We start from the raw sequence: 20,413 nt of genomic DNA, 5'->3' as shown, positions 1-20,413 counted from the left end.
TTTGTGAATTAAGGATAACAATTTTGTTTAACATCAAGCACTTCAGTCAGATAGTCAAACAGCCCTTGGTGGGAATTATGTGCCAACTTCTAAGGGCATAAATCAGAAGAAAAAAGAGGGGAACTGCTATTCTTTTGTTGAAAAAGGCCACTTGGCTCAGTGCATAAGTGGCTGAGCTTTCTGCAATACCTTGAAGGTCTCAGTGGTCAGCGTTGTTATTGATCCATCCGTGTAAAGTTTCTGCAGAGTGATTCTGTGTATAAAGCTTCATGCCGGAGTCCAGACTGGACACGTAACATTTATCTATACACTAAACCCTAATTGCAGCAATTCCGCACATGACAAATTGTCGTTTTCTGAGTCCAGATAGCTTATTGGTGTTCCAAGATGTCCAGTCTTTGATGCTCTTAATTTGTAGTCTTGCACTTGTGATTGATGGCAATTTGAACTTGCGCAACGGTACTGATGGGAAGCAGTCCGTGAATTGCTTTTTCAAATATAGCTCTCCATGATCTTAACATTCCTCCCCCATCCTCTCCGTGTAAGTGCTGTATATTCTTAACAGTGATCCATTGTGGTGCCCATGACAAGAAAATAATGTATTTCTCCCCGAGTCTATCATAGAAATGACTTTGGAGGTAGAGGGAAGAGGAGCTAGATCAATATGTTTCAAGCAGCTGTGAGTGTTTTTGAAACTGAATTTCCACCTTCCTTTGAGTTGTTTTGACCTTGATCTCCGGAGAAGATATGTCTCTGCTGCTCTCCAGCTTTCACCACTCCGTGATTATCCTGTACAGCATGAAAGATAACCTGCGTGGTGAGCTCCACTTTTCAAGGCCCCCCTCGCGGCAGCCCTCACCATTATCTTGCCAATCCGAAAAAAACAGAACAAAAGATGTCACCATGCGGCCATTGCACACCGTCATCCTGTGCACACCCCTCATTATTATTATTATTCCCTTGCTGTCTAACTGTTCTCACTGATAATTGAATTTAAATGAAGAAAATGGCAAAGGAGAATGTTCTTTTTGTGCTGCATTAACATGCCGCTATTAAAAGCGCTGCTTGTTTTAATGGGCCAGGTCTTACTATAGAGAACTGGGGAGAGAGGTAGGAAATAGCAACGTGAATGAGCAAGACATTAGAAAATTTGATTATAATTAGTTTACTGCAGCACTTAAAAGCTTGTGGGGATTGTCAAATCTTCCTGCTTGTGCATGGAGCTTAGGCTTCCTTCCGTATGTGCACAATCAATTTGTCAGTCTAGTTTACAATGACATGCAGGGACACTAGTCGGACCAAAGGAAATGGGCATGAATGCGTGATGGGGTTTCTGCCAAAATAAACATCTAGCGTTAGTCCCCAGATGATTGCTCAAAGAGAGGTGCTCATCGAGGCGTCAGCAGACGGAAACACATGTTGTGACAGTTCACACGGAGCGATTCGATGCATGCAAAAATCAAATGATATGCCACAGCCAGGGAGCTCGCCCAATGAAAATAAAATCAGGGCATTAGCATGTTTCAGCTGTGCCTCAATCAAGGTTGTCTGTGGTCTCCGGGTTTCATTTCCCTCAGAGAGACTGGAGATAGACAGAGGGGGAGAAAAAAGAAAGAAAAAAAAGGCAACACCTGTGTGCATCTTAGGTGTTTCTCATAAGGACTTCTGTCTCTGCACATATTGCCCCTTTCAACTTGACTGGTTAGCCAAGCAAAAGGAAAGAAATGCAGCTCCATATGGTCATGCTGTGCCCAAAATACAGGAAGGAACATTAGTCTGACACGGGCTTTGATAGATGTGTGCCTCATTTTCCCTGCAAGGTTGATGGACATTTGGAATATTTAAAAGGTGCATCTTAGGCGTTCAATTTCAGGCTGAAAACTCATACACTTACACACAAGAAAACAACGTGCAGGAGACATGTGCCGGCAAAACACTGAGCCGTGAAACTCACAAAGGGGCTGAATTGATTTTTTTTTTTTAAAGGACACCTGGAGAGTAAGTTCATCCATACCGAATATTGAAATTCCTCTTCTGTACGTGCATCATTTCTCTCGACAAATTGGGCAGGTCATACGAGTAATATCAACTGTATCACTTCTGTCTAGTGTTGTAGTGGTGGCAGGTGGAGCCCGAAATGCATTACATTTTCATTATGACCAGAGCAATGTGGCACATAGTAAGGTGCACTCTTGGTGCACCCCATTTATTCTCAATGAAGAGGTGGCTGCCGCAGTTCAATGACCTCTTATCAGATGGTGTGCTGCTGTCATTGAAGCCATCAGAGTGAAAGGATTAAGCTTGGCTCGTATCGATATAAGTCCCGAATGAAGCTTAATATACACACATATGGCGCACACACAGACACACAAGCAATAGAGCGGGTCCTTGTTGAAAACATTAGAAAGGCATATTAGGTCACAGATTCTGGGTAGGAAGAGTAGATGAGGGGGGGGAAAAAGAAAGTCAATAGAATTCTCTTTACTAGATATTAAACATATTGGCCTCGGCTGCTGCTCCATCCCTGGATGTCAATAGTACAATGACATCACATTAAATTTGCACCGCGGAGCATTTACATCACAAGCTAAGGAAAAATTAAGCCAGTGTCTGCTTTGCTGCACCGATGGAGAGGTTGCACCCGTCCTACAGTAAATTGATCACCGTTTGCAAGGATGTAAATAGCTATTGTCCTTCTATGAATGTAGACACGAGTGCATGCACATACAGTAAATACCATGTGTGTTATGAACGGTGGCATTTCTTACAGTGCTTGACCTAAATGCCCTCCATTTTGCTCTATTTTCAGTAAATATTAAAATGTGCTGACAACATATTCCATATATTGGACTACAGTATGAGCTTGGGGGGGGATTTGTTGCGCCAATTTAGACCGGCCAATTTAGACCGGGTCCACTTGACAATTATGATGACATTTGGAGAGCATGCTTCTTAAGTGAAATGTGGCCCATATGCATGATTTCAGCGGCGTATCAAACATTCATGTGCCCTGAAATGCTGAAATCCTTTGAAAGCCATTACTCATATAATGAGACAGAGGGGCGTTCAATATTCAGTTTGAAACTCTGCTTTCATCTCTCACCATTGTCACCTCGTGCCGTAATAACACAAACAGTGTAATCATAATTCCAAAAACACAATGTAATGTCAAGTGAAGGATCCGCCTCCGAGTTGATCTCTCTGTTGGAGCGTGCGTGGTCATAGTTGCGTGAAGACCCGTCTTTGAACCTACCTGCTTTAATGTTCGCTAATGCAGAGTTTCATCAGATAGGACCAAATTACCTCTCCGACATGCATAATGTATTGTTGCGTCTTTACACATTTGGCTCGAGATAAAGAGAATTTAGTTATGTAAGAGAAAAAGGGTCAGCTCTCTTTAAGATTATACAACTCGGGGTAACCATGCAGCATTCTGTATTTTAACCTTTTACAACGATACGCCGTAATGGCACATTTCAGTGTTGTGCTTGCATCACCGTTACATTCAGGTATATACAGTTATTTTTAGCACCTCTGGTTACATGTTTTACTGTACTTGACTTTAACCCTTCAGCTTTCTTTTAAAAAAACTTACTAATTTGTTTCTAGTGGCAGAAAATGTCACCTTCCCAAAAACTGCTGTGAAAATATTATATATTAATATTTTTTTTACTACTTTAAATGACTCAGTTTTAAAGATACTTCAGCCTGAAATATACATATCAAATATGGATAATATTTTAGAAATTTTAACCCTTTAAAGCCAGTATGTTTACACAACTCCACTGTTTCTTATCGAAACCCCCCCAAAACAAACTACAATAATTTCCATAAAATACATTTTATGGAGATGTGTATATATATATATATATGGATGTATATATATATATATGGATGTGTATATATATATATATATATATATATATATATATATATACATACATTACTTTTAAAGCCAAAGTGACTGGAAATTTGAAGATCAATCAGATGCCATTTTATAAAGAAATCCAAGTGATGGTTATAACACAAAAAATACTTGAATAAAACTGATTATTTCTCCAATGACTAGGTGTTTCTGTCAATATTTTGTCTGAGAATTAAAGAAAGTGTTACAGTACAGTAATGAATGTTAAGCTGCTTGAATTGAAACCTTAGTCAACCATTTAGTCAAACAGTTAAAAATATTGAATATTTTTTTCCCCTGTTTTTGGTAGAGACTGCCCAGCTCTTGGCTGTAAGAAAGACCATGTTTGTTCGCACAGATGAGTCCCGCAGAGACATTTATTGGCCACCGGCCTTGTGGCAAAAAAGAATGTAATTTTTCAAAGGAATCCTCTTGGTGTGCAAGCCTGAAGTCCATCTGTGTGTCTCATGTATTCTCAGAAATTCTGATATGACCTTCCTCATGGCAACTAAAATAACATGCATTATGGGTAACAGTGAATACTATTATAATGCCTTTTCTTTTTTGCTTTGCATGGAAATCAGTCTGTTAAAACAGATTTTTAACAAAGTCAACAACAGACATTGGCTCCACTGGGTTTTCAGCTTAATGCTTGTTTTCCTTTTCATGTTGCCTGATTAGGTATAAAGTTCTGTTCCTTAAATCTGGATGGCTCATCTGTTTGCCAGTTTAACACATCCCCCGTTAAATAATGGCAATCTCAGAGACACATTGACGAAGACAGAACCGTATGGTGTCATACCTAATAACTCAGCATCTTGATTTACCATCCATAATTCACTCCAGCAGGGCACTTACCATCTTGGAATAAATTGGAATATTTAAACAAACAGATATATGCCTTGTGGCATTTAAATAAGTAATACATCTCTCTCCCCCAAGTGTTCTCAGTTCTGAAAAAGAGTGCAATGGCAGTATACAAGTTTGATGCACTGTTCACCAGAATGAGTGTTTTATTTTTTCATGCTTTTGCCATCCATTAGCTGTGTTTTTGAACCAGGTCGACACAGTCTGAAGCGCAGTTGTTCATAAAAATGTTGAGTCAAATCGAACGTTCGCTTGCCAACGCGGAGACGCGGCGCGCGGTGATGCATATGGATGCATGCGTGCATCACAGGGCTTCACATTTTTCTCCCTACAGAGCAAGATGAGGGAAGTATCCAGTTGTTCTTTGAACACACAAAAACCTCTACTAATGAAACGGCATTTTCTTGGCGAATGTTACTTTTTGAAAGCATTAAAAGGCGTGTTAAATGAGAAAATGTTGGCGTTTCTCTGAAGCAAGTGTCTTGTGTTTCCTTTCAGCAGTAATGTAGATGTGACTGCACAACATGTGAACAGTGAACAAGCCTCTCTCGCCTGAAAGGTGCTTCAGGCATGGGGGCTGAGTGAGGGGGCTTCCAGCTCCTCCAAGCTCTTAAGTCACTCTCTCGCTCTAACCCACGAGTTACTCAGTAAGTGAACTCCTGCCTCGCTTTTTCAAATGCTAATGAGGAGTACTGCTAAAAGCCTCAAATTGGGCCTTGCAATTCAGCCTGTGGTGTCTGGTGAGGCCCTGCTCATGTTTGAGACCATGGTCTCCCCCCCTCCTCTACAGCCTCCCCCTCCCAGTCTTTTGTGTGCTGCGGTAATAGGCACAGATGTTCCTCTTGCCTCACACAGGGCCACTTTCCCCCCCTAATCGCCACCTTGTATGCGGATGGCTTGCACCTGCCCCGGCAGCTTTTTCCCTTTTTCCTCTCTTTCTTTCCTTTCGGCCCCCTCCCTTTCGCACTCTCTTTCTCTGTTTTTCTTTCCATCGCTCTCTAGACTGCTGTAAGAAGGGCCTTCCCCAATGCCGCACTGAATTTCAGACGCTACTTCTCTGGCACCTGATTGTTTAAACATTGAATTGTGGAGATTGGGGGGAAAAAAGGAAGGATACAAAAAAAAGAAGGTGTTTTCTGTCTTTTTTGTTTGATTTGGGATTGGGTAAAAAAAAAAAAAAAAAAAAAGGAGATGGGCAAACCTCTCCTCACTCCAGCTGGAGAGAATTTGAAACATAATACGCTTGCGGCAGCTCAGCCAAACCTCAGTGCTGATGGTGCATTTAGGCGGCCTCCCTCCATCGGGCTAGTGGATTGAGGTGCGAAGGTGAGGCAGGAGGCGCGGGGTCATAGCCACGCTTAAAATTAAAAATGTGGACCACGGTGCAGTTTGCCTCATCGCCCCCTGTGGTGAAGTGTGATTTACTGTCATCTTCGAATGGTGCCTTCACACTGAGTGTGGAAATGTGTCAAAATTCGGTCTCTGTAGGGACGTGGTACAGAAAGAAGAAAATCTCATTCTTCTCACTGATGTTTATCCAGCAAAAAAAACTTAATCTCCTTGAAATGAGACCACGGCAGGTGCCAGTGAAGGCTAATGGCACGTTTGCTCGGAGCTGTGTTCATAATCAGCGCAGGAATGGAGACATTTTGAAGTAAAACTTAATAAATAGCAGCAAGTAAAACCTTATTACATCATATTTTCTTTTTTATTTTCCTTCTTGGAAGAGTAAATTCAAGAGTTCGGCCTGTGCTTACACTGAACATCAGCTGTTATTCTCAGACGAGAGAAAGGACCTGACTCGAGTTCGGTTGATGATTGCAGCATTAATGCAAATATATAAAAAAAAAGAGCTTCAGAGGAGCAACTAAGGATTAAATCAATGGATTCTCTTTGGTGGCTTAGTATAGTGAGTATAGACTACACGCCGCATTGCTGTGAGCGGAGAGAGACTTCAAGAAACACCAGTCAGAGGCAAAATAATTGATCATTACTGTTCATGGCACTATAGCAGAACCAAGGGATTTTAAAATCAATGTAGTTTTTCTGTCCTCCAAGACATATTCATTTAATGCAATATTCAGCCCGTATGAAGTTGAGCAAGTTGTGATTGCTTAGGGAGGAAAGTGGCAGAGAGACGGAGAGAGTGAGTCTTTTTTTTTGTGTGTTGTTGTGCATGGTGCAGCTGACACTTTTGTGATGTATTTTGACAGCTTTATGGTTCAGCGGAGACCTCTTTATTGCGTGTCTTCACTGAGCGCATCATACTGTAATCATAACTTAACCACGACCTTGGCCTAGCTCGGGGGTGACAAGGGGAGGCTGGAACACTTGCTTATGATGCAACACAGAACAAGATAAGACCTTGCATGGATGTCACTGATCTGTTTTAGTTTTCTTCATTTCTTTACTTATTAGTTGTTTATTTGTTTTTGCACCAGAGGTCTCAAACTTGTGGCCCCCCGGTTGATCTCAAGTGGCCCACCACTTACTATCAAGTTGTAACTGGAAATGGCCCGTAAACACAGCGTCGTCTGTTTTTTCTTATGTTTACTTTAGATACATTTTGTTTTTGTATTTGTCCATCAAAACAAACGCTTTTATTTTGAAATTGGTGTGCAATAATCATGGAGAATACTTTTATTGCAATGTCATCTCAGCTCAACTCGCCCAACACGACTGAACCGTTGATTTTATCCAAACTTTTGGACCTTTTTTTTCACTTGACTGGCCCCAACCTGATCAGACGAGAAGATGAGCGGCCCCCAGGTCGTTTGAGTTTCAGGGCCCCTGTTTTTACACAGATGCGCTGCGTCTTTGCCTTTTCAGTCACACACTCACACTCATACTACACTCAGCATATTCTGCTCAGTGTGTTTATTCTGCCTTTCATCAGCTGTTTGACTGCTTCTCTCCGAGGGCGAAAACCCATGCAACTCGCTGGCGTGCGGGATAATTAGTGTTGTGATTGTATGCAATAACCACGGGTACCTGTCTGTCTGCGGGAACCCGCCGGCCTCTTCGGTCAGTTCTGACTTGATGCACGCCCGTGGAACTTGCACTCACTGAGCCAATCAAGCAATTTATTGCAGGTTACAAGGGTTCTGATGATATATTTATGCAGCATATGTACGACAAGACTGCTGATGCTGTTTTTGCAACAACAGCCGCTGCCTTCCATCTGCTGAATGGTCTGCTCCGTGTTCTCGTGGAGGCTGTGAAACTTCCTCCGGTTTGTAAGACACTTGTCATGCGACGATCTTGCTCGGTTGATTAGATTTACCTCTCTCTCACTCAGTGTTTGGTTTTTAATTGCAGCTCATTACTTTGGATTGAATTTCATGAACTGGGTTTTTTTAAGGAATGAACCAAAGATGCAGTTCATAATAGTCTCTTGTGACAGTTTAACGTCGTAAAGGATGTGCGTCAATATTTGAAAATGCTTCTCCTCAAAAATAAGACACGTTTAAAATTCTGCTGCATTATAAAAGAGTATTGTGTAACGCTGAAAGATCTTTACAGTGGACGTTACATCGTGAAACAGTTGATCTTATTCTGTGTATATTTCGCATAAAAATTTTATTGCATCTTTTTGTTATTCAGCAGCAACAAAATAAAAGACAATAAGAATATGATCACAGTATGTTCAGTGCAAAGAAACAGAGCAAAGAATAGTTTACAGGTTGGGTGGATATTCGTGAGACAAATTTTGCATTGCGTGATTAGATGATCGACATATTTCTCCTGACATCCTCGTGTCAGACGCCACATTTGCAAAGTCTTTGCAGGGCCTTAATGAATATTGAGCGTTCTCTCTCTCTTTTGCCTTCCAATTAATGAATAGATGTTGGTAATTATTTGACCAATGCCTCTCTCTCATGACACGTCCCATATCCATCACTAAGTTAAAAATAAATTAAAATCAATACAGCCAGGCAGACTCTTAGGACACTGTCAGTGCTTCCTATGGAGAGACCCATGCAGGTCTGAATAACAACTATTGATCCTCCTTGAGGAATATTCTCTTTTATCACCTCGCCTTCTCAACATGCACACAAGCACACATACATGCACAAGATAAGTGTTCCTTCTCCCTCCTTTCTCGCGGTTACATACACTGGCAGCGGCTGACAAAACCTCGTCTTGTTTTCTTCTTATCGCCCTCTCCCCACAATACCGAACGCAAAGAGACCGGAAAGTCCAAAAGCGAAACTACGCGAGCGCTGTCGATAAACCGCCGCCACTGTTGTGATTTATATTTCAAATGACTCCCTCTCGCGTCCCTCGTGTGGTAGGTAGCCATTGTGCAAACAGCTCCTTGAAAAAAAAATACAAAAACAAATGGCTCCCTAAATCGTTGTAAAGAGCCGTGGCAGCTCGATCCAACCCGGAGGCCCAGGGAGAGAAGGGACGGGAGATAACGTGTGTCAGCAAACATTGACTGGGCTTTATCACAATGAGGTTTCTGTGTTGGAGGAGGTAAGAGGCCGGCCAGCTAATCGTCCTCCACAGAGAACACACATTCCTACAGGTCAGGGCTCAGGGTAATGTGTGCGTGTGCATGCAGAAGGACATTTAATGTGTTTATGTCGAGGCGACGCGGTGAAAAAGCTGCAATTTAGTCATCCCCCAAACCCCCGCCCCCCCACACCCGCTCTCCCTACTCCACTCTCCCCTCCTACTGTTGGCTAACTTTGTATGCTGTGACCTGCGATAAGCCTGACAGAAAAGCAGTGTTTGCAGTTATAACTGTGATGACTATTTGTTTACCCTTATCTAAACTGCACGATAAATCACGGACAAAAAAAGTAACATCTGTCCTGGTAGCAGTCAGAGAGGAGGCGGATTGTGTTTGTGTGTGTGTGTGTAGACAGAGAGACAGAGGGGTCACTCTCAGCTGCTGGGGAGAGGGTGAGAGTTTACTGCTCAAGGACAGACTAGGGAATTAAGTTTCACACAACCGTGGAGGGGTTTACTCTCTTAACAAATGACATCTAAGGAGAAAGGCACACTAAAAGCACTCAGGGTGATTCCGCTTCAGCTGTGAGGTTTGCCTGGAGGCGTCTTTTCATCTCGGGTCCGTGACTCGGGAGTTTTGCCCCCCCACCCCCCCCGTGTCTCTTCAAGTATGTATTTTGTTTTTCTCCTCTGTTCTTCTAGGCCGCCGGTTCTGAGCTGCCTCGTACCCCGGTGCATTAAGACCGTGCATGCCGTGCCTCTCCCCCTGCCGCTTCGCCAGGATCCTCTCCACTGCAGTTGCACACGCAAGCCAAAAGAGGTCAGCCTTTCCAACTGATTTCCTTTTTAAATAATGGGTGTGAAAGAGCAGTGCTGTTCAACAGCCACAGCAGTGGTGTTAGCAATGGAGAGGACGTGCTTGTCTGATATTCATCATGCACGTGAATGTCATTCTTTATTGATCCCTCAAGGGAAAGACTGTTTTTGCTTTGTCCCCTCTGGGGAGTTAAGGGTATGGGGTCAGAGATGGCATAACCCCCCCCCACCTCACCCTGTGTTGGTACAGGGACCCACTGTCTTGGTCAGTGACACTTCATGGGGGTGAACGGGGGTCATGTGACTAAAAATGCCCTGTAGTTTATTGTTCCACTTTAGTTTTCTCACATTGGGTCAATGCTAGCTCATCCTTAAAAAAAAAAAAAAATATATATATATATATATATATATATATATATATATACTGTATATATACGACTTCACTCTTTGCATTGCATAATGCCAGCCGTTTAATCCTGTTTAGCCGTCAGGCCTGTGATAACTCCTGGGGAATCACTGCTGTCCTTATCGTATTTATCCAGTGATGACAGATTAGTGGGTGTTAAATGCACTTCACATACAGTAGACACCGCCGTTTGGGGAGGGAGAGAGGTAGGGAGGCAGGGAGGGCTGCGACACCGTAGTATTTTTGTTGCTGTCAAAAAAAAGAAAAGAAAAGATGAATGAATGAAGTGAGTCGGCTGCACACTGGAACAAGATAATTCTTGGCAGTTAGTCTCAAAGTGAACACTGAAATAATTTAGCAGCAGTGTGCACACATAGATAGCACTGGCTGCTTTTTAAAACAAACTAATACAGGTTGCGTCGCCTTTTCCAACCTCTCGCGAGCTCGCGTGCACAAGCACACGCATGCACAGCAAATCGCTGAGTGTGCAAGGGTGAGCGTGTTCCTTCCAGGCAATGGCTTGTCTGTGAAATTTAAGAGGCAGACGGAGAGGAGGCACAAGGTGGAGACCTCTTCAGATCTGGCTGCTATTAACAGTCTTGTGATCTGCTCATGTTTACCTACTCTCACAACACTGGGACTTGAGGCTGTGTGGAGCATGGGACGTGGGGCCCGGCCTCTTTGAAGTGAAGTTGATCCCTCAGACTACGCTCTTGGTAATTGCGCCTTCTCTCCCCCTCTCTCTCTCTTTGACACCGCCCCCCCCACCCCCCACTGTCTCTTGTTCCTTTTATTTTATTTATTTCTCACTGAGATGAGTTTTTGAAGATGCAGATGGGGGACCTTTTTAATGTGATTTTTGTGCCCCTCTTCACTGCTGTGCTTTAATCTGACACAAATGAAAGCTAAACATAAGTGTTTTTAAATGAATTGTACAAAATATGTTCCTTATAAGCGCACAAGCGAGGGGGCGTCATCTGAGACAGCTCTGCTGTACTCACCCTCGTCCCTTGCTTTTCTGACGTAGAGAGTCATGTTTTCGTCTATAATTCAGTCCACCAGATTCAGATGATCATGATTGAAAAGTGGAAAGTGGAAGCAAAAAAATGCCATTTTGTTTGTGCGCCGACTTGTCTGTCGATAAAGTAGCCGTAATGGCGGTAGATTTATTTTTATTTTTTGTTAAAGTGATGTTTACTCCATCCACTGTCACCGGCATGTGCTGTGTTCGGTTGCGTGCGGCGTCGGACACCTGTGTTTTGTTGTAATTACTTTGATTACACCTACGACGGGGGTGTTACAGTGCAGCGTTTGGGAGAGAGGGTCCAATTTAACCTGCGGTGAATTTCAATTGTAACTGAAAACAAGGGGGGAAAAAAAAATTGCTTTCTACAATATTTAATCAGCGGAGGGACGTTCACATGGTTACGTGCCGCGTGTGTGTAATAAGCAACAGGGACGCATATTGAACTGTGAGGTTCAAGGTTCGTACTTTTTCCCTTTGCTTTTGATCACTTTGCCGTGATGGGTATTGGTCTGCATCCAGACATATGACAGTCCAGGGGGCCTCATTGGTGAAGCCTGCTCTCCCAGAAGATGCCAGGTGCCTGATTCGGAACAAATGCTCACAAACGGAAACACAAACACACCAGTGGGACCCTGTGTGTGTGTGTGTGTGTGTGTGTGCGCGTGTGCTCTCTCTCTCACTATAGGAGAAGGGTAAGGCTGGCAGATATTGAACTGCGTTGATGTAGAACGAGCAGCCATGGGCATCTCCCAGTTCATGACGCTAGTCAGAAAACTGACAAGCCAAAGCTGCTTTTTTATTCCACAGCTACAATGTAAATGAAGCCTGTCCCTCATGCAAACACCTCAGACCTGCCAACTGTACACACACACACACACACACTGGTTTGGATCCCCTCTCTTCTTTGACTGTCTATAGCAGCCTGTATACAGTACATCTCAGTCTTTCTCTGCCTGTCTCTGTCTCTCTCTCTTCTTTTTTTCTACTGCTCCCCCTTGTCTAGTTAGAGGATAGATATACCTCCAGACAGGAGAACCTATACTTTATCGCTGCCACATATAGGGAAAGGTATTTTCTCCCAAAGGGAAAACTGGCATGCAATTATAATGTGTTAGCAGCTCCAAACATCCTCCACAAAATATCCAGCATCCTGTTTGGGATTTACATGAGTTTATGATCTCTTCCATGGCAGTGTTCCATTCCAAGTGTTGCATGTCTATACTGGGTCCCCCCCCTTTCTTTCCCCCCTAATCCTTGATTTACTCACTTGTGCATAAACACTTAAGTTGACCTGCAGCTTTCAGACACCATTTGTGTCGTCTAAAATAAAAATAATTGCAAATGGAAGCTGATAAACAATCCCCCGCTCTTAGTCTCATGCGATGTTCATCCACGTAAATATTCTCGCAGAGATAGCGCCGACACACCTGCGATTGGTTGGAGGTAATTGCGGACAAATAAATTGAATGAGTTAACGCAGAAAATTACGGACGACAGCACTCGGAGATGTCTGGAAGCAGTTTCTCAGCGCTGCACCATGAGCGCTGCACTGTGCCCGTCATACTACCCGGTTCTTTACCGTCAGAGTGGTAAAGTGGGACAGATGTTGAGGGTTAGAGAGGGCCCCCGGTGGGATATTGAGAATGATGGCTTGGCAGAGAGTGTGGAACAATAAAGGGAAGAGATGGAGAGGCGAGGGCTCTCCTTTCACCTGATCCCATCATGCCCTGGAACCTGTTCGGCTTCACATGAAATGAAAGAACGCTGCCCCCTTGTCACGCCCCCCACTCGTTTATATTTTACATTTGAAACAAGGATTCCCAATATTCCTCACGCGAACAAGGAGAGACAAGGGTTGCGAGAAGCAGCGTGAGTTTTAAACTTTAAAGAGCCGCTCGTGGAGAATAACATTCCCCGGAAAGATGGAGAGCTTCAAAGTGAGAGGACATGAAAGTGCATTCTGAAGGGTCCAGTTATCAATTCCTGATTCATTGAGGGATTTGATCAATAGCTGTCCTCTTAAATTTCAGGACAAACCCTTTGAAGTGAAGCTACAGTAGGAGTTTATTACTGTATATACAGTATATTTTTTTGTTTTATTAGTATTGGTGCACTGCAGACCGCATATCAAACTTCACAGCTTTTTATATTCCCAATAGCCTTTCAGATATATCGTACACACAATGCATCATCAAGTGAATTGAGTTTGGATGTCTTACTATGAGTCTCAAATCTCCCCCAAAATTATTATAATAATAATAATAATATTAATAGCAGTGGATGCTCTGTATATGTTTTTGTTTTGGGAATAAAAATAGGATAGTTTTTTTTGTCTGACTGGTATTTAAGTTATCGCCGAATACGGCGTAATTGCAGGCTGCAGCTGCCAGAGCTCAGCATTGGTTTTACATTTCCCGAGTTTACATACGCCATGTCTCTTCAAGTGGAAAATTGTTTTCTGCGTGGTGCCAACAGGTGGACTCATTAGAGAGTCTGCATAATCGTGGCAATCGTTCCTCTCTCTACAATTAGAAGTATTGATCATTTACATATTATGCCGAGCCACGGTTGATTACGTTGTTTGACTGACTTTTTGTGTGTTTTCAAGCCAAAGTAAACTTGGACTGTGTGCTAGGGTCTGAAGAAGGTGGAGCTAAATTGTGAAGAAGTTGAAACAAGGTCTCATAGACTTGATGATTTGCCACTAAATGCAAAAAAAACCCAGCAGTATTGATGACTGAATTAATGATTAAGTCTTTAAGTTATAAACCTTTATCTCTATTTAAAGCTCAAATAGACAACTTTTTTGGCCTAAACCTGTCGTTTTTGTGTTAAATCTGTTTACCGAGTGTAACGGTAATAGGAAAATGACATCATTCATGCTGATATTAGTCCCGTAACGGCCTTGCTTAAACTCTGTATTTGTCTTTTCCATGAGGACAAACGTTTTTGCAGAAAAACAATGTGTTAATCTAGTACACAGAGGAACCAGCAGAGAATACTGGTGTCCTTATGCGCTCCTGCTTTGTCTTTATGACACTGACAAAACAGGAAACGGGTTGTTTGTTGACTCTTAAGAATTTTGCTTTCGAAATACACAACATTTAAGGGTGGTTTCTACAACAATAATAATAATAATAACAGTACAAACATATCTTCATATATCTGTCAACTGAATTCTTGTCCTGTGATTGTGTTGCTGGTCTTTTGCGCTACTGTTGTGGTCTGGACAGACGAGGTTCGGGGTTTTGCAGGTGACGTCCAAGTCTAAAGGTTGTCCCCCGCGGGGGCATTTTAGTTCACTGCACCTTGTTGTCTTCTGTCTCACTCTGTGAACCGAACCTCTGTGGCCCGGCCTCGCAGGTCAGCCACAACACTAACTCGCTCGCAGCTTGTCAGCTTGTCAGGGTGCACGCAGGCGTGCTGGAAAAGGCTCAGACAGGGAGAGAGACGGACACGTGAATGGCCTGCGTGTTGTGATTGAAGGGCCACTTCGCCCAAAAAATAAGACTAATTTCCAGAGATAAATGTGTTATTTGATCATCAGACAGTAGATGTGAGAGTCAAAGACAAAGTTGACGTCTAAATGACTGCCTTCAAAGAAAATAAAAGCCCTACACTGTTCTCAACTGTGATTCTGTCAATTATAATATGTTTTATGAGTAAAAGATCTGAAAAATAAACCAACAGGTCAAATTGAATCCAATTCTGTAACAGAATGTGAATTCAACAAACACAGCAGCATCGTAATTGCTTTAAGTTTATTTCTGTGAAATGTATTTATTTATGTTTTCTTTAAAACTTAAAACTACTTTTACTCTGCCGCGTTTAGCACAGGCTGAGTTGGACTCCCATCTTTCTGGTTTTTTTTTTGGTTGTTTGGTCTATATATTGTTTTTTAAATGTTTTCTATTCTTTACTGTTTTTATTTCGTTATTTGACTTTGGTCGACCTCGGTTGTTTTTATCTATAAATAAACTTTGAGTTGAGTTGAGTGGGTATGGAGGGTTCGAATTTCCAAACCGCTTGTGAAACGGTCGTAAGCGATTTTGGGGAAATCTACCCTGACGGGGGCGAAGGTGGGGAATATCGCAACCATAATTCCCAGAAACTCGGACTCTCGCTCCCAAACCGAATCAAAACAGCCCAAAGAAGTCGTCTTCAATCAAATGCTGATGCAAAACTGACATAGGTTTAAAGTGTTAAATAGTCTAATAAGTAGTATGACTCGGCATAACGTATATCTGGTTAATTCAGCAGCGTATTCATTGTTTATTTCTTGTTTAGTTTATAATACTTCAGTTTTTGCCTGCTCAGTTAACAGTTAGTGGAATGTTTGTTTTCCAGAATCCAGGCCTTGTTAAATCTTAGACTGTGTGCAGGGTTATTTTTTTCTGTGTGAGTATGTGTGCTTCATGTTACGTGTGTCTATTTAAGAATACTGTATGCCCGACATTTAATCTGCTAGCGTAAACTCTGAGTGGAAATGAATGACCCCTCCTGGATGTGACATCTTTGTTTACCAAGCCTGTAAAACCCGATCCATCCAGTGGCCAGCGCTCGTATTCAAATGTCCCCTCGTCTTCTACGTTCGGTTGACCTTAAACGTAAACTAATCACTGTGTGTGGTGTGAAACTCCCATAGCAGCTATGGGAACCATCCATTTTGCAACCCTGGTATGATTCCTGTCACTCTGCTTTGACGCCAAAAACATTTTCAGCATCACGTCACACTTTTCTTGTTGTGGGCTTTAAATCATGTAACATTTCAAGGCAATTTTCACCACAGGGAAACAAATGAGTCTTGAATAGGTTTGCTTGAAACATTAGCTTCGGTGCGCACACTGCAGTCCCACGCAGCACAGACAGATGTTGTCGCTTGCAAGAAGGGGACAGACAGATGCGCTGGTGGACATCACCGCTGTGTCCCCTCTCTCCCTACAGTTTAAGTCACTGTCCAAACAGGATTAGTGCCAGATTCAAAGTGTCAAAGCAATTACAACAATGACATCAGTGTGGTTTGGGGGGGGTTATGGCTGATGGAGTGTAAATGTCTGTGGAGATCAACGCCTAGCTCTCTGCTGTCACCGCCCACCACTCTTCACGTCCATCTGGTACTGTTTGTCTGCTTTTGCATTTTCTTTTTTTTTCTTTTTTGGACAAAAGACGCAGCCGTGCGTCAGAGTCGTGGCGGTTTGAACCGCTAGGTAAATTAAAAATGGCCGTTGGGCCACAGCAAGTCCTATTCAGGGGTCTGTTTCCTAGCATGGCAATTGTTTTGTGTACGCGGTGACAGTTTTATCAGCTTCAGGAGACAAATAGATTCTTATAATAAACAATCCTTGTTTAAGGTCAATAAATAATGTAAAATAACCTTGTTTTCCATCGTAAAAGGGAGGAAAAGCATCAGATAAAACTTAAAATGTGGCGTTGCTGATCCCCAACACTTATGTAATGCTATAAGAGCATTTTTTTGACTATGCTAATCCAACATACTTTAATTTATGAGAGAATTGAAGCATTCTTTGATATATCCAGTGGGGGGGTGAGTTCATCAGTTGATGAAAAATGAATTGATGAAAAAAAATGTACCTTGAGTGTCCCGGACAAATACATCCATAAGCCACTTACGTAGATAAGCTAAGTGGCAAACCTTACTCACTCCTTTTAATATGCCTCGCTGGTGCTCAAAGAAAGAAGGAAAGCAGTACAGATATGACGTACCCTCTTGCTCCCCCTCATTAATCTTAATAAAACAATTGACCCCTGAATAGCTTATTCCTGCCCTGGACCATTAGGCTGCATGACCGAGGCTTTAAATATTAAGCAGGCTTTGTAAAATTTGATAAAATGTTTAGTAAATGGCACGAGGCACCGCACACTCACGGGCTCTTACCCTTCTGCTGTCAATGATAGATATGTTTTTATTAGACAGAATGCTGTTTTAAGCAGCGTCGTGGTATCGATATTTGCCTTCAGCTTGGCGTGATTTAAGATGGCAGATACATGAAAGCCCATCAGGCTTTTTACCTGCTCTACCTTTCACCGCTAATGAGTTGGATGTAATCTTGCAGAGAGTGTTCATGATAAAAAAAATGAAGCTTTAGTCTCTGACAGCAAGGATACAATGTCATTTTCTTTTTTTTTTTTTGTCTGTGCAATACTGTGCGCTGTTTTTGCCCCTTTGCCCCTTCAGATCGCAGCGATGGAGCACAGCACACCACACAATATACAGTAATTTGTCTCTGATTAAAAATTCTGCTGAGCTTTGAAGCCCATGCTGGTGTTCTGTGCTGAAGTGGTCTTCCTTGTCTGGTAAAAATTGAAAGCCTTTTCATCTCAGAGGGCTTAAGGGGTCAAAGGAACACCAAATAACCCTCCCTGTTGTGTTTCTTCTTTTTTTTTTACCCCCCTCTCAGAAGCTTGTAACAAACTGCACCTTTGTCGGACGTGGCCTCTGTCAGGCCGGGGCTGGGGGGGACTGCCCTTGGGTTCAGGCTTTGGAGACCCTGTCAGCTTCAAAATGGGGTCTGCTTTATTTCACCCCCCCGACCTTATGCCCAGAAAGAGCCACGCAGGAAAAACAGAGCGATGTGTGATACATCAAGGCCTCGTGGAACTCTGCGGCTGGGAAATGAGGAAGCTACAAACTGCCGAGTGAGCAGAAAAAAAAACGAGGGAGGTTATTGTAGGGGGATTTTTAACGCCACAATTCCAATTTAGGGGTGAATCAAGGTCGTTACATTGTGAGATTGAAGTCGAGAAGTTTTATCTTTTGCTAGTTTTTTTTTGCCATTGTTGCACAGTTGGAAATCGATGTTTTTTTTGAGCATCTGACACGAGCTTTGCATACAATCAGTCAAGTCAGTCGTCTTGAATAGAGGACACTGAAAGAGAAATAAGGTCAGTTCATTAAGTGTCTGCCCGATTGAGCGGTGTCTAATTTTTATTAATGTGTCAATTTGAAGATATTGAAGCGCCGCGTTTAATAAGAGCGACATTGAGATTGACAAAAACATTACATGGCAGTTTTTTTTCTAATTTTCCCCGAGAAATTGAAATCCATGGATGAATTCTCAAGTTTGGCGCATCTGCATCGAATGAATGAAATTGATTGACTTGGAAATGTTGCCGCATAGCCAATCACTCGAAAGGGGGACAACCCAGGGGGGCGTCCGTGGGGATGTGGAGAGGAAGGGCCTCCTATTGTTTTGGGGCCCGATGTCAGCCAGTCCTTGACCTTGGGGAGGGGGGGCAGGCCTCCACACTGAGGCCTGGGCATGAATACTGGGGCAGGGGTTTGGATGCTCAATACAGGAGAGCCTGGGCTTTCAAGCTCAGGGTCACGAGGTCAGCATCAATGCTCAGGAGCATTAATGAGTGACCTTCGGGAAAATGGTGGAGGAGGACAGAGAGATGGAAGGAGGAGGTAAAAAAAAAAAATGGAGGATGGGGTTGGTGGAGTGAGTGGCAGGGAGAGAACTGTAAAGCCCTGAGAGAATAGAGGCTGAGACCTGTTTCTCCAAGATAACAGAGATTGGCCTATGAAAATGCATCCATCACAAGGCCACTAAGCTGGATCCTTCTTTTGTGTGTCTGTGTCTGCTGAGAGCAAGGACTGGGGGGGTGGGAGGAGGAGGAGGACGGGATGCGGAGGAAGGGGAGGGAGGGTCAATCTGTGGAGATGGAAGCAGGGGTTAGGGGAGGGGACAGTGGGGAGGAGAAAGGGTGAGGGAGGGAAGGGTCGCACAGGCTGGCCTGGCATGGACAACTGAAGTGGGAACGCTCCATTGCTTATTCAACAGGGAACAGATCACTGAGGAGATAGAGGCCCGGCAATCTTTTGAATAGGGGGAGTTGGAGGAGGAGGGAGTGGTTGGGGGGGGGGGGGGGGGGGGGTATACCAGCCAATGCACAGGAGATTTCTAATTTTGTCAGCGAAGTCTTGGCCGACTGGTTTGTGATGGAGTGGTCTGGATGATTAGAGAATGGAGTGAGGTGGAGAGGAAGAGGCATCGCTGTGATGGTCTCGAGGTTAAAGGCCCGGGTTCTTCTCTGTCAAAGTACGTTCTGACTGAGAGATTTGAAATTTATTCAACCTGCTTCTTTTTATTTTATTTTATACAACCAAAACAACCAAAGAAACAGGTCTGATTTCTCTCTCTCTCTTGAGTAAACTTTGAAGTGTATTCTCTTCTCATGTTTTGTCTTTAAAGTGCACTGCTTGAGTCTTTTTAACAAATTTCCTTGTGGTGAGCTTGTCATCCAGTGCACAGTGCATCTCCATCTCCTTTTACATCTCAGATCAATGCTATCTGCAGGAGTGCAGGGACAGGATTGTCTGCTTTATACTGACTTTTGTTTCTTCTGCCGTCACCTGCTGTGCTCTCCAGAAATTCCAAGAAAACATTCTCCTTCCTTTCCATGTCACTGCATGATCAGTTCCTGATGTGAGGAGCAGGTTGACATAGATGGGCAACAGAAGAGAGAGGAATCGTGGGGAGGAGGGGGGAGCGGTAAGCTCTCTGCTGCTGCTGCTGCTGATTTCTATTCTGCATTGGAAGTGGCACATGGGCGCAGACAAATTAATGTGACTGCCTTCAACTTTTCGCCTTTTGTATCTCGCTCCTTCTTTACCCTGAGGCTTTTTAATTTTTCCGCTGGTTCTTCCCAGGGCTTCCGTCCATCCTGGAGACAGCTGCACCATAGGCACTTTCAATCCCTGTAATGTATACATTATTCATATCCCCGCACAAAAGGTGCTCATTAAACTTTACATGGCCAGTGGAGTCGGCAGCCATAGGTTGAAAGTGTTGCCCATATCACAAATGTCACACCGGATTGACAGAGGAAGGGGAAGAGCGATGGGGGGTTTGATTTGAAGATGGCTTTGATTTAACTCCAGGATTATTTGCATCCAGCACTCTCCATCCTC

At 43.2% G+C, this 20,413-nt stretch overlaps 1 protein-coding gene across 5 annotated transcripts in view; it reads left to right on the top strand.

The window, feature by feature from the left end:
- LOC131444765 (doublecortin domain-containing protein 2C) overlaps positions 1–20,413 on the top strand; it is a 303,607-nt gene that overhangs the window by 61,898 nt on the left and 221,296 nt on the right. For all 5 annotated transcript variants that reach the window (XM_058615394.1, XM_058615393.1, XM_058615391.1 and 2 more), the window contains exon 10: positions 9,932–10,049. In XM_058615394.1, the coding sequence (XP_058471377.1) occupies positions 9,932–9,970 (39 nt within the window). In that variant the 3' untranslated portion in view covers positions 9,971–10,049. The remainder of the gene's footprint in view (positions 1–9,931; positions 10,050–20,413) is intronic.

The sequence above is a fragment of the Solea solea genome, chromosome 18 (assembly GCF_958295425.1).
Source record: "Solea solea chromosome 18, fSolSol10.1, whole genome shotgun sequence".
Classification (NCBI taxonomy): Eukaryota; Metazoa; Chordata; class Actinopteri; order Pleuronectiformes; family Soleidae; genus Solea; species Solea solea.
Note: the sequence above shows the minus strand (reverse complement) of the source record. Positions and strands in the feature narration are given on the sequence as shown.